General features: G+C 52.8%; 1 protein-coding gene across 2 annotated transcripts in view; it reads right to left on the bottom strand.

Annotated features, from left to right (window-relative positions):
- The window catches only part of LOC129830688 (importin subunit alpha-7), a 46923-nt gene that overhangs the window by 9633 nt on the left and 20569 nt on the right, over positions 1–16721 (bottom strand). The window contains exons 8-11 of one of the 2 annotated variants that reach the window (XR_008755621.1): positions 14869–15032; positions 14204–14408; positions 6822–6949; positions 1697–1993 (exon numbers count right to left, since the gene is read on the bottom strand). Coding sequence is in view for 1 of the 2 variants with exons in the window: in XM_055893295.1 (XP_055749270.1) it covers positions 1803–1993; positions 6822–6949; positions 14204–14408; positions 14869–15032 (688 nt within the window). In the remaining variant the exon portion in view is untranslated. The remainder of the gene's footprint in view (positions 1–1696; positions 1994–6821; positions 6950–14203; positions 14409–14868; positions 15033–16721) is intronic. The other variant, XM_055893295.1, reaches the window with a different exon arrangement.

Genomic DNA, 16721 nt, shown 5'->3' with positions numbered 1-16721 from the left:
ATTCATACACCACGGTAGATTATGCAATTGTATGTATGCGGAAGTGCGTTTGTTTGTGTGTGTGTGTGTGTGTGGCACATGTATCAAACACAATCATACAGTATAGGCACATGTACCTCAGAACAGTAGTGGTTTGTATTATACAGCCTATTGACATAAGTATTCAGAGCCTTTGCTATGAGCCTCGAAATTGAGCTCAGACGCATCCCGTTTCCATTGATCAAATCAAATTTTATTAGTCACATACACATGGTTAGCAGATGTTAATGCGAGTGTAGCGAAATGCTTGTGCTTCTAGTTCCGACAATGCAGTAATAACCAACATCTAACCTAACAATTCCACAACTACTACCTCATACACACAAGTGTAAAGGGATAAAGAATATGTACATAAAGATATATGAATGAGTGATGGTACAGAACGGCATAGGCAAGATGCAGTAGAAACAGCCTTGAGATGTTTCTACAACTTGATTAGAGTCCACCTGTGGTAAATTCAATTGATTGGACATGATTTGGAAAGGCACACACCTGTCTATATAAAGGTCCCACAGTTGACAGTGCATGTCAGAGCAAAAACCAAGGCATGAGGTCGAAGGAATTGTCCGTAGAGCTACGAGACAGGATTGTGTCGAGGCACAGATCTGGGGAAGGGTACCAAAACATTTCTGCAGCATTGAAGGTCCACAAGAACACATTGGCCTCCATCATTCTTAAACTGAGCAATCGGGGGAGAAGGGCCTTGGTCAGGGAGGTGACCAAGAACCCTATGGTCACTCTGACAGCATTCCTCTGTGGCGATGGGAGAACCTTCCAGAAAGACAACCATCTCTGCAGCACTCCACCAATCAGGCCTTTATGGTAGAGTGGCCAGACGGAAGCCACTCCTCAGTAAAAGGCACATGACAGCCGGCTTGGAGTTTGCCAAAAGGCACCTAAAGGACTCTCAGACCATGAGAAACAATATTCTCTGGTCTGATGAAACCAAGATTGAACTCTTTGGCCTGAACGCCAAGCGTCACATCTGGAGGAAACCTGGCACCATCCCTACGGTGAAGCATGGTGGTGGCAGCATCATGCTTTGTGGATGATTTTCAGCGGCAGGGACTGGGAGACTAGTCAGGATGGAGGGAAAGATGAACGGAGCAAAGTACAGAGAGATCCTTGATGAAAACCTGCTCCAGAGGGCTTAAGACCTCAGGCTGGGGCGAAGGTTCACCTTCCAACAGGACAATGACCATAAACACACAGCCAAGAAAATGCAGGAGGGGCTTTGGGACAAGTCTCTGAATGTCCTTGAATGGCCCAGCCAGAGCCCGGACTTGAACCCGATCGGACATCTCTTGAGAGACCTGAAAATAGCTGTGCAGCGACACTCCCCATCTGACAGAGCTTGAGAGGATCTGCAGAGAAGAAATGGGAGAAACTACCCAAATACAGGTGTGCCAAGCTTGTAGCGTCATACCAAAGAAGACTAGAGGCTGTAATCGCTGCCAAAAGGTGCTTCAACAAAGTACTGAGTAAAGGGTCTGAATACTTATGTAAATGTCATATTTCCGGTTTTAAAAACCTGTTGTCATTATGGGGTATTGTGTGTAGATTGAAATTGATGTTTTTTTAAATCCTCAGACTATGCCTGTAACGTAACAAATGTGGGAAACGGGGTCTGAACACTTTCCAAATGCGCTGTACATACCATAGGCCTCCTCTATGAGAGAGCAGTAGGGGTTGATGTGTGTATGTACATACCATAGACCTCCTCTATGAGAGAGCAGTAGGGGTTGATGTGTGTATGTACATACCATAGGCCTCCTCTATGAGAGAGCAGTAGGGGTTGATGCCGGTACCACTGGGTCCTGCATCCTGCTTGGCCTCTTGGTCTCCCAGTCGCAGAATGTTCTCCAGACCGTTCAGAGACACCTGGACTATCTTACTGTCCATCACCGTCAACAGGTCACACAGAGGCTTGATACAGCCCAGGTTCACCAGGTACCTAGAGAGAGAGATTTCAGACAATGAAAGATGGAGAAAAAGGGAGAGAGACAGAAAGAGATTGTCAGACTTGGGCCCTGACAGTAAATCTCAGAAAGACAAAAATAACGGTGTTCCAAAAAAAGGGTCCAGTTGCCGGGACAACAAATATACAAATTCCATCTAGACACCGTTGCCCTAGAGTACACAAACAACTATACATACCTCGGCCTAAACATCAGCACCACAAAGCTCTGAGAGACAAGGCAAGGGCCTTCTAATCCGTCAATTGAAAAAAAAAATCTTTGGAATGAGTGTAGTTTTTCATATTTATAAAATAAATGTAGCCCCTTTTTCTCCCCAATTTCATGATTACGGTCTTGTCTCATTGCTGCAACTCCCCTACAGGCTCTGGAGAGCCAAACCGTGCTTTTTAACACCCGCCCGCTTGACCCGGAAGCCAGCTACACCAATGTGTCGGATGAAACTCCAGCAGGTACATTTTTACTGGTCATCCCCAAAGCCAACACCTCCTTGGGCCGCCTTTCCTTCCAGTTCTCTGCTGCCAATGACTGGAACAAATTGCCAAAATCACTGAAGCTGGAGACTTACATCACTGACCCGCTCCGGGGACAGTGGCAGGTGGGGAGTTTGACTGGGGCGGTACACCTGTCAAACGGTAACGCAGGTGTCCTAAGGCGAGCTCAGGGAGGACAGAAACCTCCCGTGGAGCAGAAGGGCAGAAGGGCCCTCTCTAACTTTAAGCACACCCAACTACCTCATCTCCATATAGCTATTATTTTTTGCTGCTCTTTTACACCCCAGTATCTCTACTTGCATATCATCATCTGCACATCTTACACTTCAGTGTTAATGCTAAATTGTAATTAGTTCACCTCTATGGCCTATTTATTGCCTTACCTCCCTGCTCTTCTACATTTGCACACACTGCTCATAGATTTTTCTATTGTGTTATTGACTGTACGTTTGTTTATGTGTAACTCTGTGTTGTTGTTTGTGTCGCACTGTTTTGCTTTATCTTGGCCAGGTCGCAGTTGTAAATGACAACTTGTTCTCAACTGGCCTACCTGGTTAAATAAAGGTGAAAAAAAAAAAAAACACAGCTCAACTGACAACCGAAGTCAGCCTGCAGGCGCCCGACCCACCACAAGGAGTCGCTAGAGCGCGATGAGCCAAGTAAAGCCCCCGCGGCCAAACCCTTCCCTAACGACGCTGGGCCAATTTGTCCCTATGGGACTTCCGGTCACGGCTGGTAATGACTACAGCCTGGGATCGAACCGCAGGCTGTAGTGACGCTGCACCCCTCGGGGAGGCCTACGGTTCATTTTTTTATGTTTATTTCACTTGCTTTGGCAATGTAAACACATGTTTCCCATGCCAATAACAGCCCTTTGAAGAGAGAGAGCGCAAGAGAGAGAGAGCAGGACTTGTGTGAGTGACAGCAACATGGACCCTAGATAATGAATATGGAATGTGTTTGGTACAATCCAGACGCCTGACAAATGCAGCGGCCCGAGACAGAACGTGTGTTAGTGTCATTCGTGACATTCCACTGACGGAGGGAAAAAGAACTGCAACGTAATTCAATATAGACAAAAAGCTTTCCACTAAAGCCTCACACACACACACCAGAGTATAGCTCCTGTTTGATATAACGGGACAACTTTGGTATTACCGAACGCAAACCATGGAAACACGGCTAAGACTGGAATCTCAGACTCCAGGAGGAAACGGTGAAACACTGACACTAATCCCCTAGACCAGGGGTGTCAAACTCATTCCACGGAGGGCCTTGTGTCTGCAGGTTTTTGGTCTTTCCTTTCAATAAAGCCCTAGACAACCAGGTGTGGGGAGTTCCTAACTAATTAGTGATGTTAATTCATCAATCAAGTACAAGGGTGGAGCGAAAACCCGCAGACACTCGGCCCTCCATGGAATGAGTTTGACACCTGTGCCCTAGACCCTCCCACTTCCCTCTACTGACATGGACTTGGTTTATTTACACGTCATGCTACTGTCCCCCACCTCTCTACTACGGTCCCGCTACTGTCCCCCAACTCTCTACTACGGTCCCGCTACTGTCCCCCACCTCTCTACTACGGTCCCGCTACTGTCCCCCACCTCTCTACTACGGTCCCGCTACTGTCCCCCACCTCTCTACTACGCTACTGTCCCCCACCTCTCTAATCATGCTACTGTCCCCCACCTCTCTACTACGGTCCCGCTACTGTCCCCCAACTCTCTACTACGGTCCCGCTACTGTCCCCCACCTCTCTACTACGGTCCCGCTACTGTCCCCCACCTCTCTACTACGGTCCCGCTACTGTCCCCCACCTCTCTACTACGCTACTGTCCCCCACCTCTCTAATCATGCTACTGTCCCCCACCTCTCTAATCATGCTACTGTCCCCCACCTCTCTACTACGGTCCCGCCGAGGTTTCCCCCACCTCTCTAATCCGGTCCTGCCAGGGTCTCCCCCACCTCTCTAATCCTGTCCTGCCGAGGTGTCCCCCACCTCTCTAATCCTGTCCTGCCGAGGTGTCCCCCACCTTTCTAATCCTGTCCTGCCGAGGTGTCCCCCACCTCTCTAATCCTGTCCTGCTGAGGTCTCCCCCACCTCTCTAAACCTGTCCTGCCGAGGTCTCCCCCACCTCTCTAATCCTGTCCTGCCGAGGTCTCCCCCACCTCTCTAATCCGGTTCTGCCGAGGTGTCCCCCACCTCTCTAATCCGGTTCTGCCGAGGTGTCCCCCACCTCTCTAATCCGGTTCTGCCGAGGTGTCCCCCACCTCTCTAATCCGGTTCTGCCGAGGTGTCCCCCACCTCTCTAATCCGGTTCTGCCGAGGTGTCTCCCACCTCTCTAATCCTGTCCTGCCGAGGTGTCCCCCACCTCTCTAATCCTGTCCTGCCGAGGTGTCCCCCACCTCTCTAATCCTGTCCTGCCGAGGTCTCCCCCACCTCTCTAAACCTGTCCTGCCGAGGTCTCCCCCACCTCTCTAAACCTGTCCTGCCGAGGTCTCCCCCACCTCTCTAATCCTGTCCTGCCGAGGTCTCCCCCACCTCTCTAATCCGGTTCTGCCGAGGTGTCCCCCACCTCTCTAATCCTGTCCTGCCGAGGTGTCCCCCACCTCTCTAATCCTGTCCTGCCGAGGTGTCCCCCACCTCTCTAATCCTGTCCTGCCGAGGTGTCCCCCACCTCTCTAAACCTGTCCTGCCGAGGTGTCCCCCACCTCTCTAATCCGGTCCCGCCGAGGTGACCCCCACCACTCTAATCCGGTCCCGCCGAGGTGACCCCCACCTCTCTAATCCGGTCCCGCCGAGGTGACCCCCACCTCTCTAATCCGGTCCCGCCGAGGTGACCCCCACCTCTCTAATCCGGTCCCGCCGAGGTGACCCCCACCTCTCTAATCCGGTCCCGCCGAGGTGACCCCCACCTCTCTAATCCGGTCCCGCCGAGGTGACCCCCACCTCTCTAATCCGGTCCCGCCGAGGTGACCCCCACCTCTCTAATCCGGTCCCGCCGAGGTGACCCCCACCTCTCTAATCCGGTCCCGCCGAGGTGACCCCCACCTCTCTAATCCGGTCCCGCCGAGGTGTCCCCCACCTCTCTAATCCGGTCCCGCCGAGGTGTCCCCCACCTCTCTAATCCTGTCCTACCTGATCTGTTCTGATGAGGTGGGCGTGGCTTTATACCTGATCTGTTCTGGTGAGGTGGGCGTGGCTTTATACCTGATCTGTTCTGGTGAGGTGGGCGTGGCTTTATACCTGATCAGTTCTGGTGAGGTGGGCGTGGCTTTATACCTGATCTGTTCTGGTGGGCGTGGCTTTATACCTGATCTGTTCTGGTGAGGTGGGCGTGGCTTTATACCTGATCAGTTCTGGTGAGGTGGGCGTGGCTTTATACCTGATCAGTCCTGGTGAGGTGGGCGTGGCTTTATACCTGATCAGTCCTGGTGAGGTGGGCGTGGCTTTATACCTGATCAGTCCTGGTGAGGTGGGCGTGGCTTTATACCTGATCAGTTCTGGTGAGGTGGGCGTGGCTTTATACCTGATCAGTCCTGGTGAGGTGGGCGTGGCTTTATACCTGATCAGTCCTGGTGAGGTGGGCGTGGCTTTATACCTGATCTGTTCTGGTGAGGTGGGCGTGGCTTTATACCTGATCTGTTCTGGTGGGCGTGGCTTTATACCTGATCTGTTCTGGTGAGGTGGGCGTGGCTTTATACCTGATCAGTTCTGGTGAGGTGGGCGTGGCTTTATACCTGATCAGTCCTGGTGAGGTGGGCGTGGCTTTATACCTGATCAGTCCTGGTGAGGTGGGCGTGGCTTTATACCTGATCAGTTCTGGTGAGGTGGGCGTGGCTTTATACCTGATCAGTCCTGGTGAGGTGGGCGTGGCTTTATACCTGATCAGTCCTGGTGAGGTGGGCGTGGCTTTATACCTGATCAGTCCTGGTGAGGTGGGCGTGGCTTTATACCTGATCAGTCCTGGTGAGGTGGGCGTGGCTTTATACCTGATCAGTCCTGGTGAGGTGGGCGTGGCTTTATACCTGATCAGTCCTGGTGAGGTGGGCGTGGCTTTATACCTGATCAGTCCTGGTGAGGTGGGCGTGGCTTTATACCTGATCAGTTCTGGTGAGATGGGCGTGGCTTTATACCTGATCAGTTCTGGTGAGGTGGGCGTGGCTTTATACCTGATCTGTTCTGGTGAGGTGGGCGTGGCTTTATACCTGATCTGTTCTGGTGAGGTGGGCGTGGCTTTATACCTGATCAGTCCTGCTGAGGTGGGCGTGGCTTTATACCTGATCAGTCCTGGTGAGGTGGCTTCATACCTGATCTGTTCTGGTGTTCCTCCAGAGGTGGCGTTAGTGATGGCCCAGGCTGCTTCCTTCCTGGTTCGAAACTCCGCCTTCTGCAGGATGTCGATCAGCACAGGGAAGATGTTGGCGTCGATCACCGTCTAGGAGAGGAGAAACGACAGGAAGTGAAACGGTTGAGCGGAGACAGATGCCCGCAACCTATTACTGGAGAGGGGCAACACAAGCCCTTTGTCCTTTATGCAGACGGAAGACTGACATATCACCCAGATCTTGAAGACCTCTTTGGATCTGTATAGTGTCTGTACTGTACCAGTCTGTGTTATGCATCTGTAACTGTAGAGAACGGTATCTGAGCCCTGAGATAATACAACGATCATGAACACGTCTGTTTATCTGTTGGGTCTGTCTGTCTGTCTGTGTGTAAAGTCTGGATCTCACCTGTATCTGAGCCCTGTTACCAGCTGTGATGTTTATCTGTAGTGTCCTGTCTGTAGTGTAGTGTCGTGTCCTGTCTGTAGTGTAGTGTCGTGTCCTGTCTGTAGTGTCGTGTCCTGTCTGTAGTGTAGTGTCGTGTCCTGTCTGTAGTGTAGTGTCGTGTCCTGTCTGTAGTGTCGTGTCCTGTCTGTAGTGTCGTGTCCTGTCTGTAGTGTAGTGTCGTGTCTGTAGTGTCGTGTCCTGTCTGTAGTGTAGTGTCGTGTCGTGTCTGTAGTGTCGTGTCGTGTCTGTAGTGTCGTGTCGTGTCTGTAGTGTCGTGTCCTGTCTGTAGTGTAGTGTCGTGTCCTGTCTGTCGTGTAGTGTCGTGTCGTGTCTGTAGTGTAGTGTCTGTCGTGCCCTGTCTGTCGTGTCCTGTCTGTCGTGTCCTGTCTGTCGTGTCCTGTCTGTCGCGTCCTGTCTGTCGCGTCCTGTCTGTCGCGTCCTGTCTGTCGCGTCCTGTCTGTCGCGTCCTGTCTGTCGCGTCCTGTCTGTCGCGTCCTGTCTGTCGCGTCCTGTCTGTCGCGTCCTGTCTGTCGCGTCCTGTCGTGTCGCGTCCTGTCGTGTCGCGTCCTGTCGTGTCGCGTCCTGTCTGTCGCGTCCTGTCTGTCGCGTCCTGTCTGTCGCGTCGTGTCCTGTCGTGTCGTGTCCTGTCTGTCGTGTCCTGTCTGTCGTGTCCTGTCTGTCGTGTCGTGTCGTGTCCTGTCTGTCGTGTCCTGTCTGTCGTGTCCTGTCTGTCGTGTCGTGTCCTGTCCTGTCTGTCGTGTCCTGTCTGTCGTGTCCTGTCGTGTCCTGTCTGTCGTGTCCTGTCTGTCGCGTCCTGTCTGTCGCGTCCTGTCTGTCGTGTCCTGTCTGTCGTGTCCTGTCTGTCCTGTCCTGTCTGTCGTGTCCTGTCCTGTCTGTCGTGTCCTGTCCTGTCTGTCGTGTCCTGTCCTGTCTGTCGTGTCCTGTCTGTCGTGTCCTGTCTGTCGTGTCGTGTCGTGTCCTGTCTGTCCTGTCTGTCGTGTCCTGTCTGTCGTGTCCTGTCTGTCGTGTCCTGTCTGTCGTGTCGTGTCCTGTCCTGTCTGTCGTGTCCTGTCTGTCGTGTCCTGTCGTGTCCTGTCTGTCGTGTCCTGTCTGTCGTGTCCTGTCTGTCGTGTCCTGTCTGTCGTGTCCTGTCTGTCGTGTCCTGTCTGTCCTGTCCTGTCTGTCGTGTCCTGTCCTGTCTGTCGTGTCCTGTCCTGTCTGTCGTGTCCTGTCCTGTCTGTCGTGTCCTGTCTGTCGTGTCCTGTCTGTCGTGTCGTGTCGTGTCCTGTCTGTCCTGTCTGTCGTGTCCTGTCTGTCGTGTCCTGTCTGTCGTGTCCTGTCTGTCGTGTCCTGTCTGTCGTGTCCTGTCTGTCGTGTCCTGTCCTGTCTGTCGTGTCCTGTCCTGTCCTGTCTGTCGTGTCCTGTCTGTCCTGTCCTGTCTGTCGTGTCCTGTCGTGTCGTGTCCTGTCGTGTCGTGTCCTGTCGTGTCGTGTCCTGTCTGTCGTGTCCTGTCTGTCGTGTCCTGTCTGTCGTGTCCTGTCTGTCGTGTCCTGTCTGTCGTGTCCTGTCTGTCGTGTCCTGTCTGTCGTGTCCTGTCTGTCGTGTCCTGTCTGTCGTGTCCTGTCCTGTCGTGTCGTGTCCTGTCTGTCGTGTCCTGTCTGTCGTGTCCTGTCTGTCCTGTCCTGTCTGTCCTGTCCTGTCTGTCCTGTCCTGTCTGTCGTGTCCTGTCTGTCGTGTCCTGTCCTGTCTGTCGTGTCGTGTCCTGTCCTGTCTGTCCTGTCCTGTCTGTCGTGTCCTGTCTGTCCTGTCCTGTCTGTCGTGTCCTGTCTGTCGTGTCCTGTCTGTCGTGTCCTGTCTGTCGTGTCCTGTCTGTCGTGTCCTGTCTGTCGTGTCCTGTCTGTCGTGTCCTGTCCTGTCTGTCGTGTCGTGTCCTGTCTGTCGTGTCGTGTCCTGTCTGTCGTGTCGTGTCCTGTCTGTCGTGTCCTGTCTGTCGTGTCCTGTCTGTCGTGTCCTGTCTGTCGTGTCCTGTCCTGTCTGTCGTGTCGTGTCCTGTCTGTCGTGTCGTGTCCTGTCTGTCGTGTCGTGTCCTGTCTGTCGTGTCCTGTCTGTCGTGTCCTGTCTGTCGTGTCCTGTCTGTCGTGTCCTGTCTGTCGTGTCCTGTCTGTCGTGTCCTGTCTGTCCTGTCCTGTCTGTCGTGTCGTGTCCTGTCTGTCGTGTCGTGTCCTGTCTGTCGTGTCGTGTCCTGTCTGTCGTGTCGTGTCCTGTCTGTCGTGTCGTGTCCTGTCTGTCGTGTCCTGTCCTGTCTGTCGTGTCCTGTCTGTCGTGTCCTGTCTGTCGTGTCCTGTCTGTCGTGTCCTGTCTGTCGTGTCGTGTCCTGTCTGTCGTGTCGTGTCCTGTCTGTCGTGTCGTGTCCTGTCTGTCGTGTCGTGTCCTGTCTGTCGTGTCCTGTCCTGTCTGTCGTGTCCTGTCTGTCGTGTCCTGTCTGTCGTGTCCTGTCTGTCGTGTCCTGTCTGTCGTGTCCTGTCTGTCGTGTCCTGTCTGTCGTGTCCTGTCTGTCGTGTCCTGTCTGTCGTGTCCTGTCTGTCGTGTCGTGTCTTGTCTGTAGTGTAGTGTAGTGTCGTGTCCTGTCTGTAGTGTAGTGGAGTGTCGTGTCCTGTCTGTAGTGTAGTGTCTGTCGTGTAGTGTCTGTCGTGTAGTGTCTGTCGTGTCCTGTCTGTCGCGTCCTGTCTGTCGCGTCCTGTCTGTCGCGTCCTGTCTGTCGCGTCCTGTCTGTCGCGTCCTGTCGTGTCGCGTCCTGTCGTGTCGCGTCCTGTCGTGTCGCGTCCTGTCTGTCGCGTCCTGTCGTGTCGCGTCCTGTCGTGTCGCGTCCTGTCTGTCGCGTCCTGTCTGTCGCGTCGTGTCGTGTCCTGTCTGTCGTGTCCTGTCTGTCGCGTCCTGTCTGTCGTGTCGTGTCGTGTCCTGTCCTGTCTGTCGTGTCCTGTCTGTCCTGTCTGTCGTGTCCTGTCTGTCGTGTCCTGTCTGTCGTGTCCTGTCTGTCGTGTCCTGTCTGTCGTGTCCTGTCTGTCGTGTCCTGTCTGTCGTGTCCTGTCTGTCGTGTCCTGTCTGTCGTGTCCTGTCCTGTCTGTCGTGTCCTGTCTGTCGTGTCCTGTCTGTCGTGTCCTGTCTGTCGTGTCGTGTCGTGTCCTGTCTGTCCTGTCTGTCGTGTCCTGTCTGTCGTGTCCTGTCTGTCGTGTCCTGTCTGTCGTGTCCTGTCTGTCGTGTCCTGTCCTGTCTGTCGTGTCCTGTCGTGTCGTGTCCTGTCTGTCGTGTCCTGTCTGTCGTGTCCTGTCTGTCGTGTCGTGTCGTGTCCTGTCTGTCGTGTCCTGTCTGTCGTGTCCTGTCTGTCGTGTCGTGTCCTGTCTGTCGTGTCCTGTCGTGTCCTGTCTGTCGTGTCCTGTCTGTCGTGTCCTGTCTGTCGTGTCCTGTCTGTCGTGTCCTGTCTGTCCTGTCTGTCCTGTCCTGTCTGTCGTGTCCTGTCCTGTCTGTCGTGTCCTGTCCTGTCTGTCGTGTCCTGTCCTGTCTGTCGTGTCCTGTCCTGTCTGTCGTGTCCTGTCCTGTCTGTCGTGTCCTGTCTGTCGTGTCCTGTCTGTCGTGTCGTGTCGTGTCCTGTCTGTCCTGTCTGTCGTGTCCTGTCTGTCGTGTCCTGTCTGTCGTGTCCTGTCTGTCGTGTCCTGTCTGTCGTGTCCTGTCCTGTCTGTCCTGTCCTGTCTGTCGTGTCCTGTCTGTCCTGTCCTGTCTGTCCTGTCCTGTCTGTCGTGTCCTGTCCTGTCTGTCGTGTCCTGTCTGTCGTGTCCTGTCTGTCGTGTCCTGTCTGTCGTGTCCTGTCTGTCGTGTCGTGTCCTGTCTGTCCTGTCTGTCGTGTCCTGTCTGTCGTGTCCTGTCTGTCGTGTCCTGTCTGTCGTGTCCTGTCTGTCGTGTCCTGTCCTGTCTGTCCTGTCCTGTCTGTCGTGTCCTGTCTGTCCTGTCCTGTCTGTCCTGTCCTGTCTGTCGTGTCCTGTCCTGTCTGTCGTGTCCTGTCTGTCGTGTCCTGTCTGTCGTGTCCTGTCTGTCGTGTCCTGTCTGTCGTGTCCTGTCTGTCGTGTCCTGTCTGTCGTGTCCTGTCTGTCGTGTCCTGTCTGTCGTGTCGTGTCGTGTCCTGTCCTGTCGTGTCGTGTCCTGTCCTGTCTGTCGTGTCGTGTCCTGTCCTGTCTGTCGTGTCGTGTCCTGTCCTGTCTGTCGTGTCGTGTCCTGTCCTGTCTGTCGTGTCGTGTCCTGTCCTGTCTGTCGTGTCGTGTCCTGTCCTGTCTGTCGTGTCCTGTCGTGTCCTGTCGTGTCCTGTCTGTCGTGTCCTGTCTGTCGTGTCCTGTCTGTCGTGTCCTGTCTGTCGTGTCCTGTCTGTCGTGTCCTGTCTGTCCTGTCCTGTCTGTCGTGTCCTGTCCTGTCCTGTCTGTCCTGTCTGTCGTGTCCTGTCCTGTCCTGTCTGTCGTGTCGTGTCCTGTCGTGTCGTGTCCTGTCGTGTCGTGTCCTGTCTGTCCTGTCTGTCGTGTCCTGTCTGTCGTGTCCTGTCTGTCGTGTCCTGTCTGTCGTGTCCTGTCTGTCGTGTCCTGTCTGTCGTGTCCTGTCTGTCGTGTCCTGTCCTGTCTGTCGTGTCCTGTCCTGTCTGTCGTGTCCTGTCCTGTCTGTCGTGTCCTGTCCTGTCTGTCGTGTCCTGTCCTGTCTGTCGTGTCCTGTCCTGTCTGTCGTGTCCTGTCCTGTCTGTCGTGTCCTGTCCTGTCTGTCGTGTCCTGTCCTGTCTGTCGTGTCCTGTCCTGTCTGTCGTGTCCTGTCCTGTCTGTCGTGTCCTGTCCTGTCTGTCGTGTCCTGTCCTGTCTGTCGTGTCCTGTCCTGTCTGTCGTGTCCTGTCCTGTCTGTCGTGTCCTGTCCTGTCTGTCGTGTCCTGTCCTGTCTGTCGTGTCCTGTCCTGTCTGTCGTGTCCTGTCCTGTCTGTCGTGTCCTGTCCTGTCTGTCGTGTCCTGTCCTGTCTGTCGTGTCCTGTCCTGTCTGTCGTGTCCTGTCCTGTCCGTCGTGTCCTGTCCTGTCCGTCGTGTCCTGTCCTGTCCGTCGTGTCCTGTCCTGTCCGTCGTGTCCTGTCCTGTCCGTCGTGTCCTGTCCTGTCCGTCGTGTCGTGTCCTGTCCGTCGTGTCGTGTCCTGTCTGTCGTGTCCTGTCTGTCGTGTCCTGTCTGTCGTGTCCTGTCTGTCGTGTCCTGTCTGTCGTGTCCTGTCTGTCGTGTCCTGTCTGTCGTGTCCTGTCTGTCGTGTCCTGTCTGTCGTGTCCTGTCCTGTCTGTCGTGTCCTGTCTGTCGTGTCCTGTCTGTCGTGTCCTGTCTGTCGTGTCCTGTCTGTCGTGTCCTGTCTGTCGTGTCCTGTCTGTCGTGTCCTGTCTGTCGTGTCCTGTCTGTCGTGTCCTGTCTGTCGTGTCCTGTCTGTCGTGTCCTGTCTGTCGTGTCGTGTCCTGTCTGTCGTGTCCTGTCTTGTCCTGTCCTGTCTGTCGTGTCGTGTCCTGTCTGTCGTGTCGTGTCCTGTCTGTCGTGTCCTGTCTGTCGTGTCCTGTCTGTCGTGTCCTGTCTGTCGTGTCCTGTCTGTCGTGTCCTGTCTGTCGTGTCCTGTCTGTCGTGTCCTGTCTGTCGTGTCCTGTCTGTCGTGTCGTGTCTGTCGTGTCGTGTCCTGTCCTGTCTGTCGTGTCCTGTCCTGTCTGTCGTGTCCTGTCCTGTCTGTCGTGTCCTGTCCTGTCTGTCGTGTCCTGTCCTGTCTGTCGTGTCCTGTCCTGTCCTGTCTGTCCTGTCCTGTCTGTCGTGTCCTGTCTGTCGTGTCCTGTCTGTCGTGTCCTGTCTGTCCTGTCGTGTCCTGTCCTGTCCTGTCGTGTCGTGTCGTGTCCTGTCGTGTCCTGTCTGTCGTGTCCTGTCTGTCCTGTCTGTCGTGTCGTGTCGTGTCGTGTCGTGTCGTGTCGTGTCGTGTCGTGTCGTGTCGTGTCGTGTCGTGTCGTGTCGTGTCGTGTCGTGTCGTGTCGTGTCGTGTCCTGTCGTGTCCTGTCGTGTCGTGTCCTGTCGTGTCGTGTCTGTCGTGTCCTGTCTGTCGTGTCCTGTCTGTCGTGTCCTGTCTGTCGTGTCCTGTCGTGTCGTGTCCTGTGCTGTCGTGTCGTGTCGTGTCGTGTCGTGTCCTGTCTGTCGTGTCCTGTGCTGTCGTGTCGTGTCCTGTGCTGTCGTGTCGTGTCGTGTCGTGTCGTGTCCTGTCTGTCGTGTCCTGTGCTGTCGTGTCGTGTCGTGTCGTGTCGTGTCGTGTCGTGTCGTGTCGTGTCGTGTCGTGTCGTGTCCTGTCTGTCGTGTCCTGTCTGTCGTGTCCTGTCTGTCGTGTCCTGTCTGTCGTGTCCTGTCTGTCGTGTCCTGTCTGTCGTGTCCTGTCTGTCGTGTCCTGTCTGTCGTGTCCTGTCTGTCGTGTCCTGTCTGTCGTGTCCTGTCTGTCGTGTCCTGTCTGTCGTGTCCTGTCTGTCGTGTCCTGTCTGTCGTGTCCTGTCTGTCGTGTCCTGTCTGTCGTGTCCTGTCTGTCGTGTCCTGTCTGTCGTGTCCTGTCTGTCGTGTCCTGTCTGTCGTGTCCTGTCTGTCGTGTCCTGTCTGTCGTGTCCTGTCTGTCGTGTCCTGTCTGTCGTGTCCTGTCTGTCGTGTCTGTCGTGTCTGTCGTGTCTGTCGTGTCTGTCGTGTCTGTCGTGTCTGTCGTGTCTGTCGTGTCTGTCGTGTCTGTCGTGTCTGTCGTGTCTGTCGTGTCTGTCAAGTCTGTCAAGTCTGTCAAGTCTGTCAAGTCTGTCAAGTCTGTCAAGTCTGTCAAGTCTGTCAAGTCTGTCAAGTCTGTCAAGTCTGGACCTCACCTGTATCTGAGCCCTGTTGCCAGCTGTGATGTTAGAGATGGTCCAGCAGGCTTCTTTCCGGATGGACTCTTTAGGACTACTCAGCAGGTGGAGCAGACAGGGCAGGGCTGAACAGTTCAACACCACCTGTGTCTGAATGTCGTCTCCAGTAACGATGTTCCCCACTGCTCTCAGAGCAGGAGACGCCACCTTGTAGTCTGTGTGCCTGACAGAGAGAACATTCAAAAGTTACTACGCTGAACCTCCTGAAGTCTGCACACACACACACACAAGCAACTCTACGAGGCGCCTGCAGAAACACACACACTCACATGAGCAGCTCTACGAGGCGCCTGCAGAAACACACACACACTCACATGAGCAGCTCTACGAGGCGCCTGCAGAAACACACACACACTCACATGAGCAGCTCTACGAGGCGCCTGCAGAAACACACACACACACTCACATGAGCAGCTCTACGAGGCGCCTGCAGAAACACACACACTCACATGAGCAGCTCTACGATGCGCCTGCAGAAACACACACACACTCACATGAGCAGCTCTACGAGGCGCCTGCAGAAACACACACACTCACATGAGCAGCTCTACGATGCGCCTGCAGAAACACACACACTCACATGAGCAGCTCTACGAGGCGCCTGCAGAAACACACACACTCACATGAGCAGCTCTACGAGGCGCCTGCAGACGCCAGAGTCGATGACAGCCTGGATCTTCTCGTTGGGTCCATCAGAGAGGTAGGACAGAGCCCAGCAGGCGTCTGCTAACAGATCTGAATCGCTGCTGAACAACAGTCTAGACAGGACCTGCAGACAGGGGGACACCTGGGGGGACAGAGGAACTGTTGATCTGGGTTCTAAGAGTGTGTGAGTGAAGTTTGACGTTTTTCCCCGAAGAGACCCAGAACCCCTCAAAAAATGTTTCCCTCAGTAGGAATAATGACAATCAACACTTCTCAGAACAATTACAGCCAAAAATCTTCAAATTAACACAGGTCTACACCTGACTACATGATTGGATCACCTGCCCACTGTCACCATTTCAAGCGGTCACTAAAGAGAAGCTGACCAACACTTCTGAAAGGGTCAAAGTTAACCGTGTTGACGTCACTGGAGGCTCCGCAGTAGTGGGAGTGTCCCAGCCTGGCACGTGTTCCTGTCTAAAAGCTCATTAAAAAACATCAGCCCTCGCAGAGAAGCGCGAGATTGAACTTCCCCAGAGCCGGTCCTTGCCGTTCTGCCACACTAGACGAGTACATCGATTAGCCGATGTAAAAAAAAATATATATATATTTTTTTAAATGTACACCTTTATTTAATCTTTATTTAACTAGGCAAGTCAGTTAAAAACACATTCTTATTTTCAATGACGGCCTAGGAACGAGGCAGAACGACAGATTTTTAACCTTGTCAGCTCGGGGGATCTAATCTTGCAACCTTACAGTTAACTAGTCCAATGCTCTAACACCTGATTACATTGCACTCCACGAGGAGCCGGCCTGTTACGCGAATGCAGTAAGCTAAGGTAAATTGCTAGCTAGCATTAAACTTATCTTATAAAAAAACAATCAATCAATGACTGTCATTGCTCCAATGTGTACTTAACCATAAACATCAATGCCTTAAAATCAATACACAAGTATATATTTTTAAACCTGCATATTCAGCTAAAAGAAATCCAGGTTAGCAGGCAATATTAACCAGGTGAAATTGTGTCATTTCTCTTGCGTTCATTGCACGCAGAGTCAGGGTATATGATACAGTTTGGGCCGCCTGGCTCTTTGCGAACTAATTTGCAAGAATTTTACCTAATTATGAAATAACATTGAAGGTTGTGCAATGTAACAGGAATATTTAGACTCATGGATGCCACCCGTTAGATAAAATACAGAACGGCATAAACATTTTGTTTTCGAGGTGATAGTTTCCGGATTAGTCAAAGGTATATGGTTTAGAGAGAAATAGTCAACGCGTTATAATTCATGTAATAACTTACAGCTGAACTTCACAGGGGTTCCTTCGTTATTTCACCGTTCATGTCTTCCATAGAGAATGTCTTGATCTACTTCAAATAAGGTCTGTGTTTCGCGGAGGAGCAGACTGACAGGGGACCATGCAGACAAGCTATGCTTTCTGCACTACAACCCAAAACTTCTTAACTGGGAATATTGAAGACCCATGAAAGCTGGTGGTTCGTTTTAACATATGTTCATGTTATTTGAGACTAAATAGATTTTATTTATGTATTATATTAAGTTAAAATAAGTGTTCATTGTTCATTCAGTATTGTTGCAATTGTCATTATTACAAAAAAATTTGTGTGTGTGTATGATACATATTTTTTTTTCTTCATTTTTTATTATTATTATTATTATTATTTATTTTTTCATTTTTAAAATCGGTCGATTAATCGGTATCGGCTTTTTTGTCCTCCAATAATCGGTATCGGTATTGAAAAATCATAATCGGTCGACCTCTGTCGACCTAATCCAAAGAGCCCTATGGAAGTCTAAA

This window comes from Salvelinus fontinalis, chromosome 32 (assembly GCF_029448725.1).
Source record: "Salvelinus fontinalis isolate EN_2023a chromosome 32, ASM2944872v1, whole genome shotgun sequence".
Taxonomy (NCBI): domain Eukaryota; kingdom Metazoa; phylum Chordata; class Actinopteri; order Salmoniformes; family Salmonidae; genus Salvelinus; species Salvelinus fontinalis.
This window is presented reverse-complemented; position numbering and strand designations above follow the sequence as displayed.